The sequence below is a fragment of the Herpailurus yagouaroundi genome, unplaced genomic scaffold (assembly GCF_014898765.1).
Source record: "Herpailurus yagouaroundi ecotype Mexico unplaced genomic scaffold, PumYag 139, whole genome shotgun sequence".
Classification (NCBI taxonomy): domain Eukaryota; kingdom Metazoa; phylum Chordata; class Mammalia; order Carnivora; family Felidae; genus Herpailurus; species Herpailurus yagouaroundi.
Genome location: NW_024412394.1, coordinates 75007596 through 75033892, shown reverse-complemented (window position 1 = coordinate 75033892; position 26297 = coordinate 75007596). Strand labels below are relative to the sequence as shown.

Sequence of the window (26297 nt, the reverse complement as noted above, 5' to 3'; positions counted from 1 at the left end):
GGAATGTTAAGTGTTCATATAAATAAGGTATAATATAAAATTTGAACTTCTTAAGCATAATTCCACCCAAGTTCTACCCAAGTTCTACCAGGGACAGATAAATGCAGAAAGAATTCTACAGCCTCAGAAATATGGTAAGTCTCAGACATTATGGGGACAAGCATGCTGTGATTCCAAGTGTATGACATTTTGATATGTCACCTCGACATCCTCGTTATATCTCAGTCAGGTTCTGATGCTTGCTCTCTCTCTTCAAACTGTTTTTTGGGTTTTTGTTTTTGTTTTTGTTTGCCATTTAGAATGCCTTGTAATTTTTATTTGGTGATTGGACATGATGTACTGGGTGGAAGGAACAGTCCTTTAGTAATGTGGTGTCAAGGTGCAGAGGGTGGGAAGCGTTCTGCAATCCTATGATCAGGTCTCAGTCTTTTAGTGAGCTTTGTGCCTCTGGTCTGTGAACTCGCAAGTATTTTTCAGTTCCCTAATCCACCCCCCCCCTCTTATGTGGGCCAGGATTGGGGCGCCTGGGTGGCACAGTCGGTTAAGCGTCCGACTTCAGCCAGGTCACGATCTCGCGGTCCATGGGTTCGAGCCCCGCGTCAGGCTCTGGGCTGATGGCTCAGAGCCTGGAGCCTGTTTCCGATTCTATGTCTCCCTCTCTCTCTGCCCCTCCCCCATTCATGCTCTGTCTCTCTCTGTCCCAAAAATAAAAAAAACGTTGAAAAAAAAAATTTTATGTGGGCCAGGATGACTAGACAGGGCTGGCGTTGGGTATTTCCCTTCCCCCTAGATCGGATAAAACCCCAATAATTTAGACTGTGGTAAAAGTGTTTCTCTTGAGAGTACCCCCTGTTAAGAAGAACAGAATGCTCTGGCATCTTTCAAAATGGCTCTTTTTCTCCTCCTGCTGTCAGAAGCATGATATTTTTCCCCCTAATATTCACTGGAGAACCTGGTTGAGTTCCTGAAGGTGAAGCTTACCTAAGTGTGGGGGACCTCCTGTGTCTGCCAGCCCCTCCAGAGCTTTTAATTCTCAGACTTGTCCACTCTGAGCCTCTAGCAATTACCCATCACAGGTCAGATTTTTCTGCCATAGCACAGGTTCCTGCAGAGGCCTCTGCTCAGGGCTTTCTGCTCCTGTGATTCTCTGCATTCACCTGGCTCTCTAATTGGGATCTCACTTTCTCTTATGGATCAAAAAAGAGTTGTTGATTTTCAGTTCATTCAGCTTTTTTATTTGTGGTTGCAACAGATTGACAACTTCCAAGCTCCTTACATGGTGAATCATAAACTATAAGTCAACTATGAGTTTTTAAAAAGTTATTAGAACACGGCCACATTCATTTATGTATGAATTGTACAAATATGTACTCTTAGGTCATTTACCTTAAAAGTTGACCAACCTGGAGTGCCCGGGTGGCTTGGTGGGTTCAGCATCCGACTTTGGCTCAGGTCATGATCTTGCAGTTCATGGATTCAAGCCCCACATTGGGCTCTGTGCTGATAGCTCAGAGCCTGGAGCTTGCATCACGTTGTGTATCTCCTTCTCTCTCTGCCCCTCCCCTGCTTGCTCTCTCACTCTCTCTTGAAAATAAATAAATATTAAAAAATAAAATGGGCACAGTGAACAGATCACCAAAAGAAGAGGAAATGCAAAGGCTAACAAACATATAAAAACATGCTCAACCTCACAAGTAGTCAGTAAAGTGAAAATCAAAACAATGAGGTACTGTTTTCTCATTCATCAGATGGGCAAAAAGTAAAGACTGAGGGTAAAAGCTGATGACCAGGCAGAAACAGGTATCTGAAAACATTGCTGATGAGTTGATACATTTGGAGGAGGTAATATTTGTAAAATGATCTGATAGAATCGGTTATAATTAAAAATACACATAACCTTTAACACAGGAATCCCATTTTGAAATTCCATCACATTTCCAAGGGAAGAATTATCATGGATTACTTTTCATATAATACATAGACCTTTATTGTCTGTCAGACAGTTTTATTTTCAGTGGCATTTGTGATTTTTTTTTAAATGTTTGTTTATTTTTGAGAGAGAGAGAGACAGAGCACGAGTGGGAGAGGGACAGAGAGAGAGGGAGACACAGAATCCAAAGCAGGCTCCAGGCTCTGAGCTGTCAGCACAGAGCCTGATGCGGGGCTTGAACCCACAAGCCGTGAGGTCATGACCTAAGCTGAAGTCAGACACTTAACCGACTGAGCCACCCAGGCGCCCTGGCATTTGTGATTCTTTTAAAAAAGTGGTTGATAAATTAATCCTAAAGCAGAAATGAGTACTATAAATCTGAATAACAATGATCCAACACTGGGTGGGGCAGCCTGTGGGGAGTTTGTGTTGTGGGGAGAGAGCAAGTGGGAAGGAATGACGATACACCAGGTATTTTATGAAACCAAGATAGACTGGGATGCAAATACTCGAGAGGCAATGGTCAGTGACAGTTTTAAAAGTTGAATAATGGCTATTAAATAAAATCCTCTGTATTGGGTTCCTAAAAACAGTGTTTTGTGACAGCCTATAGAGAATATTAGAACAGTATTCTACCTTAGAGGAAAAACATAAAGAAATCCATCATTCGAGCTCTTTCCTGTCAAAAACAGATACCATCTGGAATAAAGGTAATCCTTGAGCTCAGAGACAATGCTAGTCATGTTACAAAATCAAACTGTTAAGATAATCCATTATTATTACTGGAATGATACCAGGAAGTTCCACGAAGTTCATTCTTACAAAATTGCACTTTGGGAGCACTTTTACACATTCCCTGAGGTTTCAGACTAATAAGCTGGCAAGAATCCAAGTTTTAACATTCACTACACAATAATATGATGGAGAAACATTGAGTTTTTGGTTGATTTGCCAAGATAGTAGTTTTTCATTTGTGTGCATATTTGTTTAAGCAAATTCAGCTAAGAGCAAAGTGTCTAATTAACTAAATGATGGATGATATAACTGAACCGTGACCTCTGGCAAAGTAGAGCTTTAAAAACATACTGATTATTCTGTTTCTCAGGGCTGGTGAAATCTGTATAACCTGTATTTAAAAGGAATGAAAAAATTAAATAAAAGGGATGAAAGCATTAAACGTCAACCAACCCTCTTCCAACCTTCCCCACCCCCACCCCCGCATGGTTGTTTTACCAGAATTTTTGGCTGCAGCCTCAATATCAGAGCATTATTTGATAAGGGGACATAGTGAACAACTATTAAAAAAAAAGAACTTCTTTAGAGAAAGGAGAGTTTTCTGAGCATTGGCCTTAGAGACATCTTTGTCATCTAAAACCAGAACATCCATGAACCATGAAGTAAGGGAAGAGATTCAGAGGTGCAACAAAGCAGAAAATTTGAAACTTGTGAGCCCCTTTGCAAAGGCATTAACAGAAAGCCTACACATCACAAGAAGGCAAGTCCAAAGTTCTTGCTATTGCACATATTGTGTAACAGAAAGTTATAAAGTCTGTGAGAAAAACTCTTCAAAGTTGGTAAATTCTGAGTATTTCTAAGTAGCAACTAAGTATGCTCCTGAATGAGAATATCAGCTCTGATAAAAGTAGTACATTTGCATGTGACCATGTGCATGTTCTAGAAAGGAGCTTCAGTGCCTTCTTTTCAGATCATTCATTTCAGCTATTTATTCATTTCCGTTTTTTCTCACTCCCTTTTCCAAGGGTGAGTAGAAGACTAGTCTGTCATCAAAGAACAATCAAGCCCTGCAGGGGGCAATTTAAAGGCTTCAACCAGGATTTGTATTACCAAGAGAACAGTCACAGTAGGAGAGTATTGATCAGGCAGTGGCTTGGTTCTGACTCTTGGAAGGTCTAAGCAGGCATGATTTGAAAAGGGAGAAGGAAAGCAGTGAGAGAAGAAAAATGCCTTCAGTATGGACACATGCTATCCACTGCATAACCTTTTGGGGTGGGGGGGAGGCATTTGCATATGCTACTGTGTGATTGGTCTCTGAGGTATAGAACAATGTCTCCATTTGGAGAGACAAGAGGATTTGCAAATTTAGGGGGCAATTAAGGAAATGTTTTTCTTCCATATAGGTTTAATTCAAAAGAACGCTAGGAGGTATACTACAATCCCCATTTTACAGATGAGGAAACAGTGGCACTAAAAGGTAAAAGGAAAAACTAGTCTCTGGACATTAATCTCCCCTTTTCCTTATCTACCACAAAGTAATCCCTTTTTTCAGATATTTTTTTTTTCAACGTTTATTTTTGGGACAGAGAGAGACAGAGCATGAACGGGGGAGGGGCAGAGAGAGAGGGAGACACAGAATCGGAAACAGGCTCCAGGCTCTGAGCCATCAGCCCAAAGCCCGACACGGGGCTCAAACTCACGGACCGTGAGATCTTGACCTGGCTGAAGTCGGACGCTTAACCGACTGCGCCACCCAGGCGCCCCCCTTTTTTCAGATATTAAATGTACCCTTGTGCCCAGGATGACTGCCCCTTCTCCAACTCCAATGACACTCAACCTACACCTGTCTTCCAGGATCATGAAGCATTATCTCACAATCTATATTTCGCTCTTCTTTCTAAGTTTCACCTGCCTTATATCTCAACCTTGCCCACTAGCTGTCTTCTCAGATTAGCAGCTAAATATCTGATTTTTAAAAATCTCTACATAAGTATAAATGTGCGATAATTGGGCCTTAAAATTTCCTGATCCTTTTCTACTTTGTTCTCCCCACTCTTTCCTTTTTCTTATTTCTTTTTCTTTTTTCTGTAAAGATATCAATAAACTTAATCGAGAGCCCCAAACTGAGATAGATAGTATAGGTAAATAGGTAAGTAGATCGATAGATAAGAACTTACATATATATATATGTATACACACACACACACACACACACACACACTGTTATGGACTAAATTGTGTCCCCCAAGATCCTTATGTTAAGCCCTAACCCCCAATATGATTAGATTTGGAGATAGGACTTTTAGGGAGATAATTAACATTAAATGAGGTCTTAAGGGTGGGGCCCTAATCCAATAGGACCGGTATCCTTACAAGAAGAAGAGACAGGAAAGATCTCTCTTTTTCCATGTGTGTGCACACTGACGCACACACAGAGGAAAGTCCATGTAAGGACACAGCAAGAAGACAGTGGTCTACAACATAGGAAGAGAGGCCTCACTAGAAATCAACCCTGATGACATCTTAATCTTGGGCTTTCTAAACCTCCAGAATTGTGAGAAAATGAATTTCTGTTGTTTAAGCCACCTAGCCATAGTATTTTGTTATGGCCACCAGAGCAAATAAATACACATACCTTATGGAACATTTTACTATTCTGGACATTGTGAGTAAAGCGTGTCCTAAGTGAATCTTACAGCAAATTCTGTAGTAGGAGTATTGAATGGAAGTAAAAAAACAAAACAAAACAAACAAAAACAAAAACAAAAAACCCAGGTGCAATCAAGTTCCATTTCTCCCACTGTCTTTTTTCTAAGTTTATTTATTTATTTTGATGGAGAGAGTGGGGGAGGGGCAGAGAGAGAGGGAGAGAGAGAGAATCCCAAGCAGGCTCCTCTCTGTCAGTTCAGAGCCCAATGCGGGGCTCAATCCCAAGAACCATGAGATGATGACCTGAGCCGAAATCTCGGAAGCTTAACTGACTGAGCCACCCAGGCACCCCTAGTTCTGCCAGTTTCTATGTTTGTGAACCTGACAGTGACTTCACCCCTATGAGACTGGCTCTCACATCTGTAAAAGACTAAGATTCTTTCTCAAGGCCCTCATAGCTTGGAAATTCTGATTATTAATACCCAGGCAATGGTAGTGGGTATATATTATTACATATCACAAATCACTGGTTTTTCTTAGAATTATAGGTCAGACACATCACAAGAGTTGAAGCCCACACCATAACAAGGAAAATCACTTAAGAGTTCCTTTATTTCTGTACTTCTATGCTTTATGTTATTGGGAAACCTGTCACTATGCCAAGGAGTTCTAGAAGCCACAATAAAAATAGGGCTCTTTTCCAAGGAATGTCAATTTCATAAAGATTTTGGGAGAAGAAAATGTGGACATAAAGCAAGTAATACAAACTCTGCACAAAATTTTAAAACATGACACTTTGGTGAAAGTTCAAGCTTCTGGTGGGCATATTACTCATCCACTCAATCTCTACTATTTCCTTTCTCTGCCTTTAGAAGCATTTTGATGGAAGTCTTTGTAAAATGCTGCAATAGGTAAATCTTACTAATTAGGAAAGGAGCCAATTTAGATGGGGTTTCAGATTTATATGCCTGTAGATTTTATTTACAAGTAGATTGATAGAAAAAGGTTGCTAGTAGATTGATAGAAAAAATACTGATTGAAAAAAAATTATTCTACAGTCACACCTCTATGACCAGACAGGCAATTCTCAAAAGTATGCAGTTCATCAAAAGGAAGGCAGTGTAGGATTGTGGTCAACTCAGGGAAAATGGACTGTAACTCAAAACAACTCTTTTCAGGGAGGCCATTATAGGGACATCTGTAATATTTAAGGTGCCAGTTTATCTTTCCCTTTTTTTGGTTTCCCTTTGGTCTTGATCAGACTGTCCCACAAGACCTACTGTCCCTTAGCAGGGATGAACATGTAACCCAAGTTAAGCCAATTAGCCTCTCCTTCTGAGGATACGACTCTTGAGAAGAGGGAAGCAAACACTGGTAATAGCAAGAGCTCTTCATTCGGCACAGAGAACCTCGAAGAAGCTGAGGGCCTCTCCATTGCATCATTCTGTCTGGGGCCCTGGAGCAGTTCTGATCCCTGTTCTTCCCAGATTCTTCAGTTTTCCTTTGATTCTGTGGGCTATTCCCAATCTTTCTAATACTTGCTTGCTTGCTTAAGTTGGAGTATGTCTCTATTGCTTACAGTCAAAAGCCAGTAGTGTAGACCTGCAGGCATCAGCTTCATATACAAAAGTCATCATCTTATGTGAAAAAATGAGCTACTCTATTTGCAGGAAGTTAGTGAGATGGCAATTTATTTGGCATTATTATTTGTGTAGATTTCAGTATAAAACACTAATAACCTTTTAAGTGGAAGGAATCTTATATCTTCTTACCATTGTCCCTTTCTCCTTTCCTCCCCCCACCTCAATTTACTTCAACTCTGATTTCATTCTTTTTGTTTTTAATTTTTTTTTAATGTTTATTTATTTTTGAGACAGAGAGAGACAGAGCATGAACGGGGGAGGGTCAGAAAGAGAGGGAGACACAGAATCCAAAGCAGGCTCCAGGCTCTGAGCACAGGCTCTGAGCCTCAGCACAGAGCCCCACATGGGGCTCGAACTCATGGACCGTGAGATCATGACCTGAGCTAAGTCAGACGCTTAACTGACTGAGCCACCCAGGTGCCCCTCTGATTTCATTCTTTAAAAAAAAAAAACAAAAAAACTTACAAAAAAGACTCTTGCGTATCTACATTTATTGTATATTTCTGCTTAGGAGATTGAACGCTATAAAACTTCATCTGGAGCACAGAGCATTTTTAAGGCAGTGAAACTACTCTGCTACTATTATGATGGACACAGGTTGTCATACATTTGTCCAGGTCCCCAGAATGTATGCCTCCAAGAGTGAGCCCGCACGTAAACTATGGACTTCAGTTGATGATGATGTGTCAATGTAGGTTCATCAATTGTAATAAATGTTCCACTTTGAAGGGGGATGTTGCAATGGGGGAGTCTATACATGTGTGGAGATAGGGGGTATATGGGAACTTTCTATACCTTGGTCTCAACTATGCTATGAACCTAAAATTGCTCTAAAATGAAGTCTATTAGAAAAAATTTTTTTTCTAAACTGTAGGCAAAGCTCATACTTAATCTATTTCATAATCATAATAATCATCATCCATGTTGATTCTGATGCTGGAGTGCTCTTCTGGTTTTGATTTCTTTTTGGTTTCTTTGTTTCTCTCGGTTAGATGTAGTTGATGCTCACATTGTCTCATGATCTTCTTGGAGGACATCCAGCTTTCCCCTTGTCGTTCAGCTGGTGCAGCACATTGTCCCCCCTTCACATCTGTGCCCTTGGCCTTCAGGATCTCCCTCGCTCTTATGAGACTACAGGTACAATTCCACGGATTTCCATCCAGATACAGGTGTCTGAGGCGAGGCAACCCCTCCAAGGCTTTGAGGTCTAAGGCAGAAATCTTGTTATTCCTAAGGTTTAGAACCTGAAGCTGCTTCAGATCCTTGAGGTCCCTCTCAGTAATATCCTGGATGGCATTGCCTTTGAGGTCCAGCCTGGCTAAGGTCCCTGGAAGCCTGCAAAAGTATGGAAACAGGATGTGAGAGGAAGCCATGATCACCATTCCATAACTACCTAGGCAACCTGGACTGAGCAACACCAGCTTTTTCTGTACCACCATGTCCTGTTTGAAGCTAGAAAACAAGACTTGTTTTGAAAAATTAAGTCTTATGTATAGGTCTTTAACCCTTTCTCATAGGTCTTGTTTTCTAACCCTCTGAGTTTTCTGGTTCCTAGCCATAAAACTCTTTAATTTCTTTTGTTGTCAAATAGGATCACAGAAACAAATTGATAAGAAAAAAAGTTCCCAATTTTTTAGGTGGCAAAGGCCACAAATCCATAATTTATAAGAGAAAGAAAGTATTGAATAAAAACATGAAAAAGTGTTGTTCTTCATGAATATAAAAGGCAATGAAAAAGTGATGCAATGTTTTATGTATGAAATTAGAACATGGCTTTGGTTAATTTTTTTTTAACGTGTATTTATTTTGAGAGAGAGGGTGGGCACCCACAGTGAGGAGCCCGATGTGGGGCTCAAACTCACGAACCATAGATCATGACCTGAGCCAAAATCAAAAGATCATCAAGACCCAGATGCTTAACCAGCAGAGTCACCCAGGCACCCTGGTTTTAAATTTTTATATTTATTGCTGCTGAAGAGGTTGTAAGGTAAGAACTTAAACTCTATTGGTGGGAGTTTAAATTGGTACCATTCTGGAAACAATTTGGTACTATGTATCAAATTTAAATAATGTCATACCTTTCAACCTAGGAGATAACAGAAGCAAACAGATTTATTTGCAAACATGTTTGTCACATATTTAATTATACTTATAATGGGAAAAAAAAGGATAGACTAATGTCTCCTAATATGTAAATTAAGAGATAATAAACTTATGTGACAATAAAAATCATATACTTAAATCATTTTTGAAGTACTAATTCTATGAGAAAGCTTTTCTAACTATGGCTTGAAAATCCAGAAGCTATAAAAGATCAATGAATCAATGACATTAAACCTAATTAAAAAAAAGAAATTGTGAATAGCAAAAGACATATGCAAAGTCAGAAGATAAATTATAAACTGGGGGAAAATATCTGCACCTTAAAACACAGACAAAGTGCGGCACCCGGTGGCTCAGTCGGTTAAGTGTCCAACTTCAGCTCAGGTCATGATCTCACAGCTCGTGAATTCAAATCCTGTATCGGTTTCTGTGCTGACAGCTCAGAGCCTGGAGCCTGCTTCAGATTCTGTGTCTCCCTCTCTCTCTACCTCTAGCCCATATGAGGTCTCTCTCTCTCTCAAAATAAATTAAAAGAAAAACCAAAACACAGAAAAGCAAAGCCCTGAAGTCTTCAACCATACTCAAAATAGAGAAATGAAAAATAAAACCAAACAGAGATGCCATTTCTCACCTACCAGATTGGTAAAAATCTTAATCTCTAGCAACACATTCTGTGGGCAAAGCTGTGAAGGAACAGACATTCTCATACACAGAGACTAAAGTAGCATAGCCCCTATGGAGGAGAATTCAGCAAAGCCTAAAGAAATAACCTGTGTATTCACCCTTCAACCCAGAAATCTCACTTCTACATATATGGTTCACAAATATAAAACAGCATATATGTGTTTATTATGGTATTACTTATAATACAAAATGATTGGAAACAACCCAGTACAACAGTAAAAAACTACTATGCAGCCTTAAAAAAGGAAGGGACTCATTCCTATGAATTACTACAAAATGATTTCCAGAAAGTATGGTTAAGGGGAAAAAGCAAGAAGTGGAATTGTATGTACAGTATGTGTAAGAGGGAAATAAAAATACATGTCCATATATTTGCTTATGTTTGGGGGAAAAAAGAATGATAAACCAGAAGCGAATAAAACTGGTTACTTATAGGAAGTGTTTGCATATGGTTTTAACTTTTGAATCATGTTAATGTTTTACATGTTCACAAAACAAAAATGGTAAAGCAAAAACAAGCCCTAAAACTGAATACAAACAGAAACAAACATATCTAATTAATCAATGTTTATGTTGGTGTATAACCAATAAAGGAAAGAAAAAGTACTCTGACTAAATATCCTTGGTGGATATATCTAAGCCTTAGACACTAGGGACAAAAGGATCTGCAAGGAAACTTCTCTTAGCATGCTTATTATTAACACCACCTAGTAATGAAATTTTGAAACTTTTTAAATGAATGCTCTAATACAAAACAAATAAGTAAATGTATTCATATCATTAGGAACCAAGATTTCATTGTAAAAGAAGGTATGCAAATATAAAATAAGAAAAACCCTCTAATGTTAAATGTGAATTGGAGATTTTAATATGAATTCATAGCTTAAAAATACATATTTCCTAATTCTGCATACTGGAAGGATCTAGAAATAAAGTTACACTCTAGTGGCAATGCTATTCCAATAGCATAGCACACTGAACACCCAGATCTTAATTTCAGAATTCCAGTTTCCACTTAAAAGAAGCAAGGCTTCTTAGAGAAATGGCTTATTCTATGTCTGGAGCAAGGTAAGCTAGAACATCTGAGCCAGAATGCAATGACATATTCAAAGATAAGCAATATCCATCAGCATGGCTGCTATCAAAAATCCAGAAAATAACAATTGTTGATGAGGATATGGAGAAATTAGAACCTTTGTGCACTGTAGGAGGCAATGTAAAATGGTGTAGTCGCTATGGAAAACAGTATGGTGCTTCCCCCAAAAATTAAAAATAGAATTACCCCATGATTCAGCAATTCCATTTCTGGGTACATACTCAAAAGAATTGAAAGCATGATTGGTCTCAAAGAGATATTTACATATTAAATAATCTTGTACATTATTTACATGTTATTCACCCATATTAAATTCACAATAGCTAAAATGTGGAAGCAATCCAAATGTACATTGACCATGAATTGATAGGCAAAATACAAGATGTACATACAATGGAATAGTCAACCTTACAAAGGAAGGAAATTCCGGGGCACCTGGGTGGCTCCGTAGGTTAAGTGCCCTGACTTGAGCTCAGTTCATGAATTCAAGCCCCGTGTCAGGCTCTGTGCTGACAGCTCAGAGCCAGGAGCCTGCTTTGGATTCTGTCGCCCTCTATCTGTCCTTCCCCCGCTCACACTCTGTCTCTCTCTCTCAAAAATAAATAAACATTAAAAAACAAACTAAAAAATGAAAAAAAAACCCAAAACAAAAAACAAACAAAACAAAACAAAACAAAAAACCAAAGGCAATTCTGATACATTCTACAACATGGATAAACCTTGAGGACATTATGCTAAGCGAAAAAAGCCTAGCACAAAAAAGACAACTACTATAGTTCCACTTATATGAGATTTCTAGAGTAGTCAAATTCATAGAAACAGAAAGTATAATGGGGGAGGGGGAAACAGGGAGTTGCTTAATGAGTGTGGAGTTTCAGTTTTGCAAAATGAAAAAGTTCTGGAGACCAATTACACAACAATAAGAAGGTATTTTACTGAACTGGACAGTTAGAAATGGTTAAGTAAATTGTATGTGTATTTGACCTCAATTTTTAAAAAAGAGAAATAACAGAGGAGCACCACCAGACACTTGATTTCGTCTCAGGTCATGATCTCACGGTTTGTGGGATCAAGCTCTGCATTGGGCTGTGCCCTGACAGTGCATAGCCTACTTGGGATTCTCTCTCTCCCTCTCTCTCTGCCCTTCCCCAGCTCTCAGGCACACATGTACTCACTCGCTCACCAGCTCTCTCTCTCAAAAATAAATAAACATTAAAAAAATTTTTAAGAGAAATAATGGAATTGGGTCTCATGAACACAGGGACCACCTTGGAGGGGCACCCACTAGACAAATGTGGAGCAATTTGAGAATCAAAAGAGACTAGCAACTAGAAATGATCATAACACACTGAAAAAATTAAGATTTCTTAGGTCCATAGTGATACTCAGAAAAAGTAGAAAGGGTAAAGGGAGAGAAAAATACTCTATAATGTTCAATGGAAAAAATAGAAAAAAAAACAAAATAAAATGATCTCAAATACATAAAAACAAATTATGTCTAGACATAGGCTCCTGTTGAGCAATTCTTGGATGATATTTCATTTTTCAACAGATGAAGTTTTCAGTCTTGAACAGGTACTGCTTTACAATCAAGAAAAAAAAAGTTTTTCACTGTGGATACCAATGTGAAAAATGTCATGCTAATGCTTATTGATAAAAAGTAAAAAAAAAAAAAAAAAGGAAGCACAATTGTGAACCTGAAAATTTTTCTGCTACTCAACAGCTTCATATTCTCCTATTTCCAGATGCTATTTCCATAGAGTGTGAACCCCCTGAATGTGCACTCATGTCTTTTAGTATTCAGTGACATTTATTGTGGTGGTCCCGGTTATATGATGATTGTATATTTTATGTTAATATCCTAAACTGTACAGTGAATATACATATATAAGTATTTGTGATTTTGATTATTTATTTAAAGTGTTGTCACCTTAGTTGGAATAAAGTTTACCTTAAAAAGTAGATGAACTTACCAGGGAAAAATCACTTCTTTCATTTTAACAGTTGATAGTTAAATTTGTATAACATTTATTTTTTTTTTTTTTTAAATTTTATGTATTTTGAGAGAAACAGAGAGAGAGAGAGAGAGAGAGAGAGAGAGAGAACAAGTGGGGGAGGGGCAGAGAGAAGGAGAGACAGAATCCCAAGTAGGCTCTGGGCCATCAGTGCAGAGCCCAGTGCGGGGCTTGAACTCAGGAACCTGAGTTGAGATCAAGAGTCGGACACTTAACCAGCTGCACCACCCAGGAGCGCCAACAGTTTGATAGTTAAATTTAATTTGAAGTCAGTCCCCAAGACAATGTATTTTATGTACATACTAACTGACATAAGGTACATCCCTAAAAGTTATACAGAAAATCTTATGTATAGCTTTTTTCCCCAAGGAAATATGGACTGTTAGCAGATGGTGTAGCAGTAAGCAAGACACTATTACCCTTCAGAGTACAAGGGAGAGAAATTGAGGAAAGATATGATAAAGTAAACCAAAGAGTCCAGTCTACTAATTAAGACTTGAGTTCTAACTTTGGCCATTCTTTTTACCAGTACGCAACTTCAGGTAAGTTATTTGGCTTAAAGTTTCTGATTTTCCACCCTATAGATGAAAGTGCCTAGTACACAGAAGTCACATAATAAATGTTAGCTAATGAAAATGAGAAAGCCAAGTTTTCTTTTAAACAAATATAATGAACAGTTCTAGGGTGGGTATCTAAAACTTATACCTTTTTTTTTTTCTGCTGTGTTTCTATGGACATTATAACCAAAATGACACTGTAAGAGAAATCACTAATGTCCTGATTTTGTGAACTTAGGGCATTTATTGCTTTGATATACTTTGTCTTTATAAGTCTGATTTATGCTCAAAAAGTTTCCCTGATTTTAAGACAAACATGTTTCTAAAAATGCTGTTTGTTCTTTGGATCTGTGGCTTTTTAAAGTAAAAAGGGGTACACCCCATTTTACCAGTAGATGGCACCTGAGTGTAAGTAAGGTAAAATGCTATGCCTGTGTTAGGTTGTAGAAAGCTATTCTGGATTTGAATTATCCAAATTGTGGATAAAGAAAAGGTGATGTGACTTATATTTGTTCACTGAGCTACAGATTGGTGAAATGAAAAGCAGCAAAAGAGAGACCCAGGTCTTGGGCATTCTAAGTTTTAAGTAGTATAATATATTGTTTATAGCAGAGTAAATCTCAGAGGTGGTAAATCTCACGTGGTGGCTAAAATTCACTGACTCTGGAGTTAGACTACGGTGTTTGATCTTGACTCCATCACTTACTGACAATGTGATTTTGAGCAAGTTTCTTGATACCTCCTAACCTTAATGTTCTAACCTGTAAAATAATAGTTTAAAAAATGTATGTACATTCGCAGGTTTGTTGTAAAGAGTAATGGGAAATAACATGCATATATGAACTCACTGCTGGTTTAGTCAGTACTTAATGTTATGTTAGGTATTATTTTTTCTTTTTTTTTAACGGTTATTAATTTGTTTTTGAAAGAGAGAGAGAGAGCGAGAGAGAGCGTGCGCACAAGTGGGGGAGGGGCAGAGAGAGGGAGACACAATCTGAAGCAGGCTCCAGGCTCTAAGCTGTCAGCTCGGAGCCCATCGTGGAGCTTGAACTCACGAATCGTGGGATCATGATCTGAGCAGAAGTTGGAGGTTTGAATGAGCCACCCAGAAGCCCCTAGGTATTATTTTCTATTTCGAACAATGTATTGAGTCAAAAGTAGTAGATATTTGAATATATGTGCACCTGAAAACATCCACTGTTATTTCCTTGGTACAATGTAGAATGGAGGATGGTCAGCAAAAGAAGGGGTTTGTGATTTGTGGTAGGATACATAGCTAGCAACTAAGCAACAAATTAGGTTAGGTTAGCAACTAGTAACAGGTTGCCTGTGTTTATAGTTTATTAATACAAAACTGAATTTTAAAGTACAATTTTGTGTATGAATAAAACCCGTGAAAATAAAAAGTGCCCTGTTTTAAGCTTGTGGATAAAAGTCTTAACATTCAGAAATTAAAAACAAACAAACAAACAAACAAACAGATAGTACTGTGTTTTAATGCTTTATGGGAGGAAAACCACAGAGAACCTTTTCTGGGTCATTCACACTTTCCAATTCAAAGAAAAGCTGGGGAGGTGGGGGGTGATGGAGAATTTAAAAATCACTTTCCACAAGAAGCAGATTGCTCTCACAGCTGGCCAAGTTCTTTGACAAAGTAGATAGCTGTGATGCTTAAGTTAATCCTCATAGGAAAAGCCCAGTCTCATCTCATGTCCTTTGCCCCATTGTTCTTGCCCTTACTTCTCAACCCTGGCTGCACATTAAATTGATCTTGGGAGCTTTTTAAAAATGCTGATGCCTGGGCAAAAACTCTTGGGTGTCTGCTTTAATTGGCTTGAAGTGAGGTCTGGGCATAAGTATGCTTTTTTAAAGTCCTCCAGATAATTGTAATGTGGAGTCAGATTCAAGAATTATGGCTAGCTCAGGCTTGCAATTCTATTATACACTCCATTGGGTAAAAGCGTTGTGCTTTCTGTAGTCACTTATTAAACACACAAATGCCCTGGCGGGAGTAAATAATTAAGCTACTTTTCACTCATTAAACTTAGCAGGATTACTTAGCCAAATGCTTTCTAAAAGCTACCTGAATAGAGAAGTCCACTGGATTCACAGTTTTGCCATGGCTGTTACAGCCCACTGAGAATCCTTGACAAGAGAGTCATTCCCCAATCTCTTTCATGAGTTTTTAGTCTATATGTGATTTGTTTTTTCTTGGAAAAGGGGCATATAGTGATAGAAAATAAGGCTTGAAATACAGTAGAGAAATGACTGAAATTACAAGTATTAGAGTCTTGACACACTGCAGGCATGTTCTTTATGGCTTTTGTATCGGCTCTTCTGTCTAGAACACTTTCCTCCCCCCCCCCCCCCCAAACAGCTTCACAGCTAAATCCCTCACCTCCTTCCAGTCTTTGCTCAAAGCTTACATTTTCGTGAGGGTTACCACGCTTACCCTATTTCAAATGGCAACCAGCCATCCTTTTTTGTTGTTGCTAACTATAACACCTAACACCATGTAAATGTTATATACGTACACCTTGTGTTTATGGTTACTCTTTCCCTGCTAGAATTTAAGCTGTATAGAACAAGAAGTTTTATTTTTGTTGCACTGGTGTATCTCAAGTGCCTGGTAAAGTACCTGGCACAAGGAAAACACTCAAAACTTATTCGTTGAAGTAAATTAATTGTATGCATATGCTTATACATTAAAAGAAATTGCTTAATTTCAAATAACCCTGAATATGTATTTTAAAATCTTGATTTCCATTGGATAAATCGTTTTTTCATGTTTTGCATTGGGTACAGTTACCATACTATATAACAAGCTTCTTTTTTTCAACTAGAAAAAATGAACATCTGGGGGAGCCTGGGTGGCTAGTCGGTTAAGCGGCCGACTTCAGCTCAGGTCATGATCTCGCGGTCCGTGAGTTCAAGCCCCGTGTCGGACTCTGTGCTGACAGCTCAGAGCCTAGAGCCTGCTTCGGATTCTGTGACTTCCTTTCTCTCTTCCCCTCTCCCACTCGTGCTCACTCTGTCTGTCTTTCTGTCTCTCAAAAATGAACATTAAAAAAATCTTTTTAGGGGCGCCTGGGTGGCGCAGTCGGTTAAGCGTCCGACTTCAGCCAGGTCACGATCTCGCGGTCCGTGAGTTCGAGCCCCGCGTGGGGCTCTGGGCTGATGGCTCAGAGCCTGGAGCCTGTTTCCGATTCTGAGTCTCCCTCTCTCTCTGCCCCTCCCCCGTTCATGCTCTGTCTCTCTCTGTCCCAAAAATAAATAAAAAAACATTGAAAAAAATTAAAAAAAAATCTTTTTAAAGAAAAAATGAGGGGCGCCTGGGTGGCGCAGTCGGTTAGGCGTCCGACTTCAGCCAGGTCACGATCTCGCGGTCCGTGAGTTCGAGCCCCGCGTCAGGCTCTGGGCTGATGGCTCAGAGCCTGGAGCCTGTTTCTGATTCTGTGTCTCCCTCTCTCTCTGCCCCTCCCCCGTTCATGCTCTGTCTCTCTCTGTCCCAAAAATAAATAAACGTTGAAAAAAAAAATAAAGAAAAAATGAACATCTGTACATACCAAAGATAATTTTTCCCTTTTTCATTCATAAAAAAAGTTGTTTATTGTAACTAGCAACGCAGATAAGTAAATTGAGTGCCATAGGGTCTTACAGAAGCCAGAAGTTGGTATATTAATTACAAGCAATTTGATAATGATAATCAACAGAGCAAGGTGCCTTTTTTTCCTATAAAGCACCAAAAGGAAACGAGTCCACTGATAGGCACATATAATAAATAACATAACATCTTTTTAAGAGAATAATAGGGCTTTAATCTTCTACTTTATTATCTACTTTACAAATGTAGAACATGTAATAAAGTTTACATAAAAAGCATCAATTAATGTCAACATGTACATTAGTCATAGTTATGACTGGGTGGGGGAACAGGATGGTGGGTTGGGCACAGAGGGAGGGATATTTGGAAAGAGAAATTAAGTGTCAGAGTATGAGGATATGTATGTGTTTGTGTCCATATGTGCAGGAGTGTGTGTGTATGCGTGTTTGTGAGAGAGAGAACTGAGGAGACAACCGAGAACACAAGGTAAGACACCCCAAATGGACTCACACACCCACAGGCAGACACAGATAGAAGCAGAACCAGGATTAAGTCCTTTAAAGATCACAGCCCTGAGAAGAAAACGAGTCTCCCAAAAACAGAATTCCAAGTAAATACAAGATGAGATTATACACTTCTGATTTTTTTCATAGCTATTATTTCAATGCTTTTAAAAATATAGATATTTTACTACACTTCCCTCTCATTTCTTTTACATACCCTTGCTTTGCTAGTGGCTGTGTACCTGTTGCTGGATCTCAGGCCACATGCTTAAAAACCAAAATACATTTTTACAAATATTACCCCATATTATGTTTGTTAGCATACTCCGCCAAAGTGGCGTTGTATATTTTCAAATACAGATCGCCCCTGTTGGTGTCTTGTCTGACAGGTGAGAGCAATTAAGTTAGTGCAGATTCAGTTAGAGGGCCGGGGATTCCAAAAGCCCATCTAAAACCTCTACCCTGGAACCCTTGGATAGCCTTCATCAGATCATTTATGTTTGCTCTGTTTTTCTCGCTTGTATGATGTGCTTAATTGCCCCAATCTTCAGAAAACGTTAAAAGGAGTCAACATAAGTGAGAACTCTCCCTTACCTTAGAGGTATAGACAACAGCAGGTTCTGTTCCAGGGCCAGGTTGGAGAGCTGGGAACACATCTGCAGGGCTCCAGCTTCGAACAAGCTGACAATGTTGTTGTCCAGAAACAAGTGTTTCAAGTCTCGGAGGTCCTGGAAGTCTTGGGCTGTAACTCTCTGAATCAGATTATTGCTAATATCTAGTTTTTGTAGTCTTGCTGGTAGTTTAAGGGGCAACGTTTGAACCTGGTTTTGGGACAACTCAAGAGTAGTTAAATTGGCAAGGATCTGTGCCCCATCAATGGAGGAGAGTGAGTTTTCTGACAGATAAAGGTGGGAAAGATTCTCCAAGTGTCTCATGTCTCGAAACCTTACCACTTTGAGCTGGTTTCTCTCCATTTTTAAAGAGAGCAAGGATTTGGGCAGATTAATAGGAATTTTAGTCAGAAAATTACCACTGACACTGAGAAATTGCAAAGCCTGAAGAGAAGCAAAGAAGCTAGCTGGTATAAGATGCAGTTTATTATTCTCCAGGCTCATACTTTTCAGGTGGGGAAGTACCAGTGGTCCAGCTACAGATTCGATAATGTTGCCATCCAACATCAAACTCTGCAAACTGATCAAAGAAGAGAGTGTGCTGGGAGAGAGAGAAGAGATCAGATTGTTTTTAAGTTCAAGGATTTTTAATTTCTTCAGTCCTTCAAAATCAGATCCGTGTAGGACATTTATTGAATTCTCATTTAGTTTTAACACTTCAAGACTGGCTGGCAGAACCCTGGGGACTCGTCTTAACTTATTTTTCCAGAGTTCCAAGGTCTTCAAGGTACTCAGAGTTTTGAAAGTGTCATTTTCTACTGACTCTGTTCCACTGGCCAGCAGAATAAAATCTTCTAGAGCCAACATTCGGGTGAAGCTAGACAGCTACAAAAAAAAAAAAAAAAAGCAGGTATGGAGAGAAAAATAGAAAATTAAGACTACTGAGAAAAAAAAATACCGTACACAATGAAATGCAGTTGTCATTCAATACTAATGATACTTCAGATTTCCCTTCAGGACCTCTTGAAAATTACTTTTTAGAAAAGGATGGAAACTCAGGTTCTGACTACTTTTTTTTGAAGATTTTATTTTTAAGTAATTTCTGCTCCCAACGTGGGGCTCAAACTTACAACCCCAAGATCAAGAGTCACATGCTCCTCCTCCTGAGCCAGCCAGGCACCCCAGGTCCTGACTAGTTTTATTCATGATTGCTAACATGAAGGATATTAAAAATATGTTAAGCACTTTTACACACTATTGGTAGACATAATACTAGCCAACTTTTTGGAGTGCTTCGGTGGCTCAGTTGGTTCGGTGTCTTGACCTCAGTTCAGGTCATGATCTCACAGCTCATGGGTTTGAGCCCTGCATCAGGCTCTGTGCTAACAGCTTGGAGCTTGGAGCCTGCTTTGGATTCTGTCTCCCTCTCTCTCTCTCTCTCTCTCTGCCCCTCTTCCACTCATGCTCTGTCTCTCTCTCCCTCTCTCCTTCAAAAATAAACATTAAAAAAATTTTTTTTATATTGGTCAACTTTTGCTGTATATTCTCTGACCAGCAAGCTTATTTCTAGCCAGAAGTACTTACTAGTTGCACAATGATTTATGAAGCAGGATGTTCTTTGTGGCATCATCTTATAATAGCCCCAAATGGGAACAATCTGGAAATCTTTCACCAAACTATTAGCAGCTGCTAACTCTACAGTGAAAGATTACTAGAGGTTTTCATTATCTTCTTTTTGCATTGTTTATATATTTTTAAGTTATAAATTACATTAAAATATTTTAAGCATTAAACATAAACATTTTAAATGTCCTAGACACTGCTATCACTAAGATGGGCCTATTAGAGAAACATTTCAACTATGTTATAATTTGAAAAACTAGCCTCCATATTCCCTATTGTTCAAACTGTACTTCATTGATGCAAAAGATCCATGAAGGAACAAACAGGATACACGTGTCTCCATCTCTGTAGAACAAAGATTCCATTCACGCATATACCCCAGATCTAATGCTACTCTTGTCCTAGATTTTAGAAATGATCAAATCTGATATGCTTTCTCCATAGGTTGCAAGTTCAAGTACCCCTCTCCTCTCCACATATCTGTCAACCTCCTAGCTTGCCATCTAGGTCTTCTTCTGAATGATGTAGTTCTTGGTATTTGGTTCTTAGAGTAAGATCATCTCTAGGCAGAAAGAGGAATTGTTCCAGATTTCCTTCAGCTTGGTAAAACTTCACAAAAATTTTCAATCTGCTTTAGAATTCAATTGCTAAAATTTTCAGGGCACAATTTTATGCCTTACTGGCTACAGGTTTTAAATGTTTGATTTAATTATGCAGTTGAGCCCTTTTGTAATAACAATTGCATGATTAACACTTTCAAAGTGGGTTAATTTTGTACCATATATTTATTTATCCCGGGAAGACATGTGATGTGAATTATGGTAGATTTTATTTTATTTTTATTTTCTTAAGGAGTCGGGGAGAGGGAGAGAGAAACCCAAGCAGACTCCATGTCCAGTGTGGAGCCCGATGTGGGGCTTGATTTCACGACCGAGAGATCTTTACCTGAGCCAAAATCAAGAGTCAGACGCTTAATTGACTGAGCCACCCAGGCACCGAATCATGGTATATTTCAAAGCTTCTCCTAATATGATACTCTGTTAGAAAAACCTCATGTTAAAATTTCCATAACAGATGTTTCTAATCATAATAGTTTTGGCGGCTGCTAACATGTGATATTTTCTTAATGATTAATCAGATGTATTAATTAGTCCTAGTCCCAGTAATAATCATAATTTTTTCTTGCATTTATTGAACATCTACAAGTGCCAAGTGCTTTTTTATATTGTTAAAAAAAAACAAAACATAAGCCCCAAATGGAGTCATTTGCTCCCCACCCGCGATGGCAAATCAAGACTTAATTATAGTTTTGACCTCTCCTAAAAATGTGACCTTTTAGGGGCATCTGGGTGGCTCAGTCAGTTAAGCCTCAGACTCTTGATTTCAGCTCAGGTCATGATCTCACAGTTCATGAGATAGAGCCCCACATCAGGCTCTGTGCTGACAGTGCGGAGCCTGCTTGGGGTTCTCTCTCTCCCTCTTTCTCTGCCCCTCCCCAGCTCGTTCTTTCTCTGTCTCTCACTCAAAAATAAATAAATAAACATCAAAAAAATTTTTTTTTAAATATGACTTTTTAAGAGTCAATCTGAGGGGCCCCTGGGTGGCTCAGTCGGTTGAGCGACCTACTTCGGCTCGGGTCATGATCTCACAGTTCGTGAGTTCGAGCCCCGCGTCGGGCTCTGTGCTGACAGCTCAGAGCCTGGAGCCTGCTTCGGATTCTGTGTCTCCCTCTCTCTCTGCCCCATCCCCACTCATGCTCTGTCCCTCTCTGTCTTAAAAATAAATAAAACATTAAAAAAATTAAAAAAAAAAAAAGAGTCAATCTGAAATTTCTTCATCAGCATTAGTGAGGCAATCACCATGATAAAAACGCTTTCCATCCCTTCTTCCCCAAAGAAACTTGACCTGCCTGAAACCATCCTTACTTTTGTTTTGTTAATAACTCCTTTGCTCTACCCTCCTGCCTATAAATCCTCCCATGTGGTACAACTTCTCAGAGCATCTCTGCTTGCTAGATGAGATGTTGCCTGATTCATGCATCACTTATTATTAGATCTTCAAATGTACTCAGTTGCATTTTGTGTTTTAACATATTATTATCATTAGTTCTTCTAATAACTAGCAAATTTGCTATTATCAAACTTTTGAGAGTTGAGAATTTCAACAAGGTCTATTGGACTCTACAGCCCTTTCTTCTTCAACTTACCATTCTCTATTGCATTTAGTCTACAGTTAATGGTTTTCAAAAAAGATAAGATCTAGACACAAATCAGAGAGTTTTAGAAAAGCAGAAATTTTAGGGGTACCTGGGTGGCTCAGTCAGTTAAGCATCTGACTTTGGCTCAGGTCATGATCTTACAGTCTGTGAGTTTGAGCCCCGAGTTGGGCTCTGTGGTGACAGCTCAGAGCCTGGAGCCTGCTTCAGATTCTGTTTCTCTCTCTCTCTCTCTGCCCCTCCCCCGCTCACGCTCTTCCTGTCTCTCTCAAAAATAAAAATAAACATTAAAAGAAAAATTAAAAAAAAAAGATAAGCAGAAACTTTAGAGGTTACCTAGTTCAAATCTCCCATTAGAATTTCAGGCAAAAAAAAAAAAAAAAATTTTTTTTAATGACCTGCTCAAGACTGTTCCTGAAATACTTTTCATCCTGAAGTGTCCTTTCTAGACTTTCTTTCATATACAGTCACGTGTGATTCTAGACATAGATCTTCATTTCTTAGATTGTTGATCTCCCAAAAGAACTTGGTGTTATTAGTACTTCCACATTTATCTGACTGACCATAAACCCTAAAAGATTACTGTTTATGTAGCAAGGCTCAGAGATGACACGGCTCTGAATGGGCAATTTATTTGGGGACTAGGCAAAGTGTGGTATCAGAGCCTCAGTTTGTCTTTATTTCTATTCATGAAGTGTACAGACTGGCCTAAGTAGACTGTTCATGTTCCTAAGCAAATCCAGTGGGTAGCTGAAGCACAGAGACCTTTCTTTCTCCTTTTTGTCAGTCAATGCCGATTACTCTTGATTATTATTAATTAAAATGGCTACCATTTTCTAGGGGTGCCTGGCTGATTCAGTCAATGGAGCATGTGACTCTTGATCTTGGGGTTGTGAGTTTGAGCCCCACGTTGAGTATAGAGATTACTTAAAAATAAAATCTTTTTAAAAAATGGTTAGCATTGTCTAAGTATTTACTATGTTTATAAAGCCTTGTGTGCAAGCATGATTATTACCTTTTCAGAAAGGGAAACTAAGGCTCAAGAAGGTAAAATAACCAGTCCAAGTATATCTTGGTAGCAAGTGTAAAAGTTGAGCTTCCCACCCAGATTTATCTTATCCCAACACACATATTTTTATTTTAACTTTACTGCTATAACATGAATTTAGCAGAAGAATATAGAATTCTGGTACCACAAACAGTGAAGAAGATGCCCACTGATTTTCAACTTTTCCGTTGATTTACAGAGCTGACAAAGGAAAATAACTCTGCGAGGCTAGTTTTTCCATTTTCCTGGACTAAGCGGAGGTGTGCTCCAGAGATGTAAAAAGAGATGCTTTTGCCCTTGAGCTAACTTGATGCTACTGCTTTTTCTTTCTTTCCTTTTTTATTTATTTATGTATTTTGAGAGAGAAAGCGTGCAAGTGGGGAAGGGGCAGAGAGAGAAGTGAGAGAGAGAGAATCCCAAGCAGGCTCCACATCACCAGTACAGAGCCCGATGTGGGGTTCAAACTCACAAACCATAAGATCATGACCTGAGCCAAATTTGGACGCTTAACTCACTGAGCCACACAGGTGTCCCCCTCACCCTTTTGGTTTTGTAGTTGTTGTTGTTGTTTTTAAGGTTTTGAGGCTGCTGGTTTTTCAATGTTACTTAAAAAACAAGGCAAGTATGGCTTGGTGTTAAAAATTAGGCATAGGAAGTTTAGCTAAATATAATTCCTGCCATACAGTCTTACAGTTTAGTGAACCTAATATATGTGTAGATAAAAGTTACAATAAAATATGAAAATTTTTTAAAAAAGCAAAGCAAGTAAAATGAAGTAGAGCAAAGAAACAACTTCTGCTGGCTTCCCAATAAGAGGCTTTGTTTCTGGTTTCCTCTGGGCAGGCCTTGCTCCAAGCATTGGAGGGCCACAGACCTTTCTTGGGTTCCTTATAGGTCCAAGGTACACATGAAATTGAAATATTAGTTACAGCCTCAGACATGGGTGAACTAAGCCAGTAAAAGTTTTGTAAAACAATGTTGGAATTATTTTTCTGATCATCAAAGCAACACTTGTTCTCTGTAAACAATTTTAAAATTCTGGAAAGTATGGAACAAATATAAAAATAATCCATAATCCCCCCACTTGGTGATAAACTCTGTTTATATATTTCTTACCCAGGAGGAATTTGACATAGCTTCTTCCCTTCCACAAAATACATAAAGAGCAATCATTTTATCTATTTTTAAAAGTTTATTTATTTATTTTGAGAGAGAGAGAGAGAGAGAGAGAGCGAGCTGGGGAGGGGCAGACAGAGAAGAGGACAGAGGATCCAAAGCAGGCTATGTGCTAAGAGCAGAGAGCCCAATGTGGGGTTCGTACCCATGAGCCATGAGATCATGACCTGAGCCGAAGTCAGACGCTTAACCAACCAAGCCACCCAGACGCCCCTGCACAATCATTTTAATTGGCTACTGTCATAAAGACACTCCTATTTGTTCTCTAAATGTAAGAGCTAAAACTATAAAATTCTTAGAAGAGAATATAGGCATAACTTTTCATCACCTTGGGTTTGGTAAAAGCTATTTTAGACATGACACCAAAAGCAAAAGTGACAACACATCCACAAAACAGGGAAATTGGACTTACTCAAAATTAGGAGCTTCTGTGCTTCAAAGGACATCAGTAAGACAATGAACAACAACGACAATGACAACAAAAACAACCATAGAATGGGGGAAATTTTTCTCAAATAATATATCTGATAGGAGATTTGTATTTAGAATATATAAAGGACTCTTACAACTCAATAATTAAAAGACAACCCAATTAAAAAAAAAATGGGCAAAGGATTCATGTAGACATTTCTCCAAAAAATATATGCAAATGTTCAATCAGCACACAAAAAGATGCTCAACATCATTAACCACTAGTGACATGAAAGTCAAACCATAATGACCTGGGGTGCCCGGGTGGCTCAGTCGGTTAAGTGTCCAACTTCAGTGCAGGTCATGATCTCATGTATGGTTCATGGGTTCGAGTCCAGCATCAGGCTCTGTGCTGACAGTTCAGAGCCTGGAGCCTGCTTCAGATTCTGCGTCCCCCTCTCTCTCTCTGCTCTGTCCCTGCTTGTGCTCTGTCTCTCTCTCTCTCTCAAAAATAAATAAACATTAAAAAAAAAAGTCAAACCATAATGAGATACTAACTAACACTCACTAGGATGGTTATAATCCAACAAAAGATTAGAAATGTTAGCAAGAATGTGGAGAAACTGGAACTGTCATACATTGCTATAGGGATGTAAAACAATGGAGCCACTTTGGAAAACAGTCCAGCAGTTTCTCAAAATGTTAAACATAGTTTCCATATTACCCAGAAATCCCACTCTTAGGTATATGCCCAAGACAGATGAAAATATATGTGCACACAAAAACTTGTATATGAATGTTCTTTGGAGTATAACAGCCAAAAAAAGGAAGCCATCCAAGTGTTCATCAACTGATGAATGGATAAACAAAATGGTATATGCATACAATGAAATATTCAGTCTTTAAAAGGAAGGAAATTCTGACATATGTTATAACATGGATGAACCTTAAGGACATTATTTTAAGTAAGAGAAGCCAATGACAAAAGACCACAGGTTTAGGGAGAAAGATTGACTACAGTTTGGGCATGTTATTTTGAGATCATAGACCAAAATGAAGAAGTCTAGGAGGCAGCTGGATAAGTCTGAAACACAGCGGTAAGGCATGAATCTGAAACTCAGTTATGGGAACCATCACCACTTCCTTAAAGTACACTCTCCTAAGGAGAGTGTACATAGTAAGAAATGGAATGACCAAGGATTGAGACTCCCTGGAGATGACAAAAAAAAGAAGGGGCAGTGGAGGAAAAGAAACCTACAAAAATGGCAGAAAAGAACTATCAGAGAGGAGTAATGAGGACACAAAAGTATGGTGCCACGGAAGGCAAAAGAGAGAATTTCAAGAAACAGGAGTGAGCCAATGTCCTGGAGAGAACAGTTTTTAACTGTATGAAGTGGGTAGAAAGCAGACAGTAGTGAATTAAAGAATAAATGGTAGATAAAGATGGGGTGCTTGGGTGGCTCAGTCAGTTGAGCATCTGTCTTGATTTTGGTTCAGGTCATGATCCCCAAGTTTTGGGATCAAGCCCTGAATTGGGCTCAGTGTTGAGTGTGGAGCCTGCTTAATATTCTCTCTCTCGCGCTCTCTCTCTCTCTCTCTGCCCCTCTCTGCAGCTTTCACTCTCTCTCTCTCAAAAAAGAAAAAAAAGAGGTAAAGAAGTAGAAACAGTAAGTACAGATTACCTTTTTTTTTTT

At 38.8% G+C, this 26297-nt stretch overlaps 1 protein-coding gene across 4 annotated transcripts in view; it reads right to left on the bottom strand.

The window, feature by feature from the left end:
* Window positions 1-7431: 7431 nt before the first annotated feature.
* The window catches only part of LOC121029968 (nephrocan-like), a 32278-nt gene continuing 13412 nt past the window's right edge, over window positions 7432-26297 (bottom strand). For all 4 annotated transcript variants that reach the window (XM_040474477.1, XM_040474476.1, XM_040474479.1 and 1 more), the window contains 2 exons: window positions 18114-19015; window positions 7432-8292 (listed from right to left, as the gene is read on the bottom strand). In XM_040474477.1, the coding sequence (XP_040330411.1) occupies window positions 7845-8292; window positions 18114-19015 (1350 nt within the window). In that variant the 3' untranslated portion in view covers window positions 7432-7844. The remainder of the gene's footprint in view (window positions 8293-18113; window positions 19016-26297) is intronic.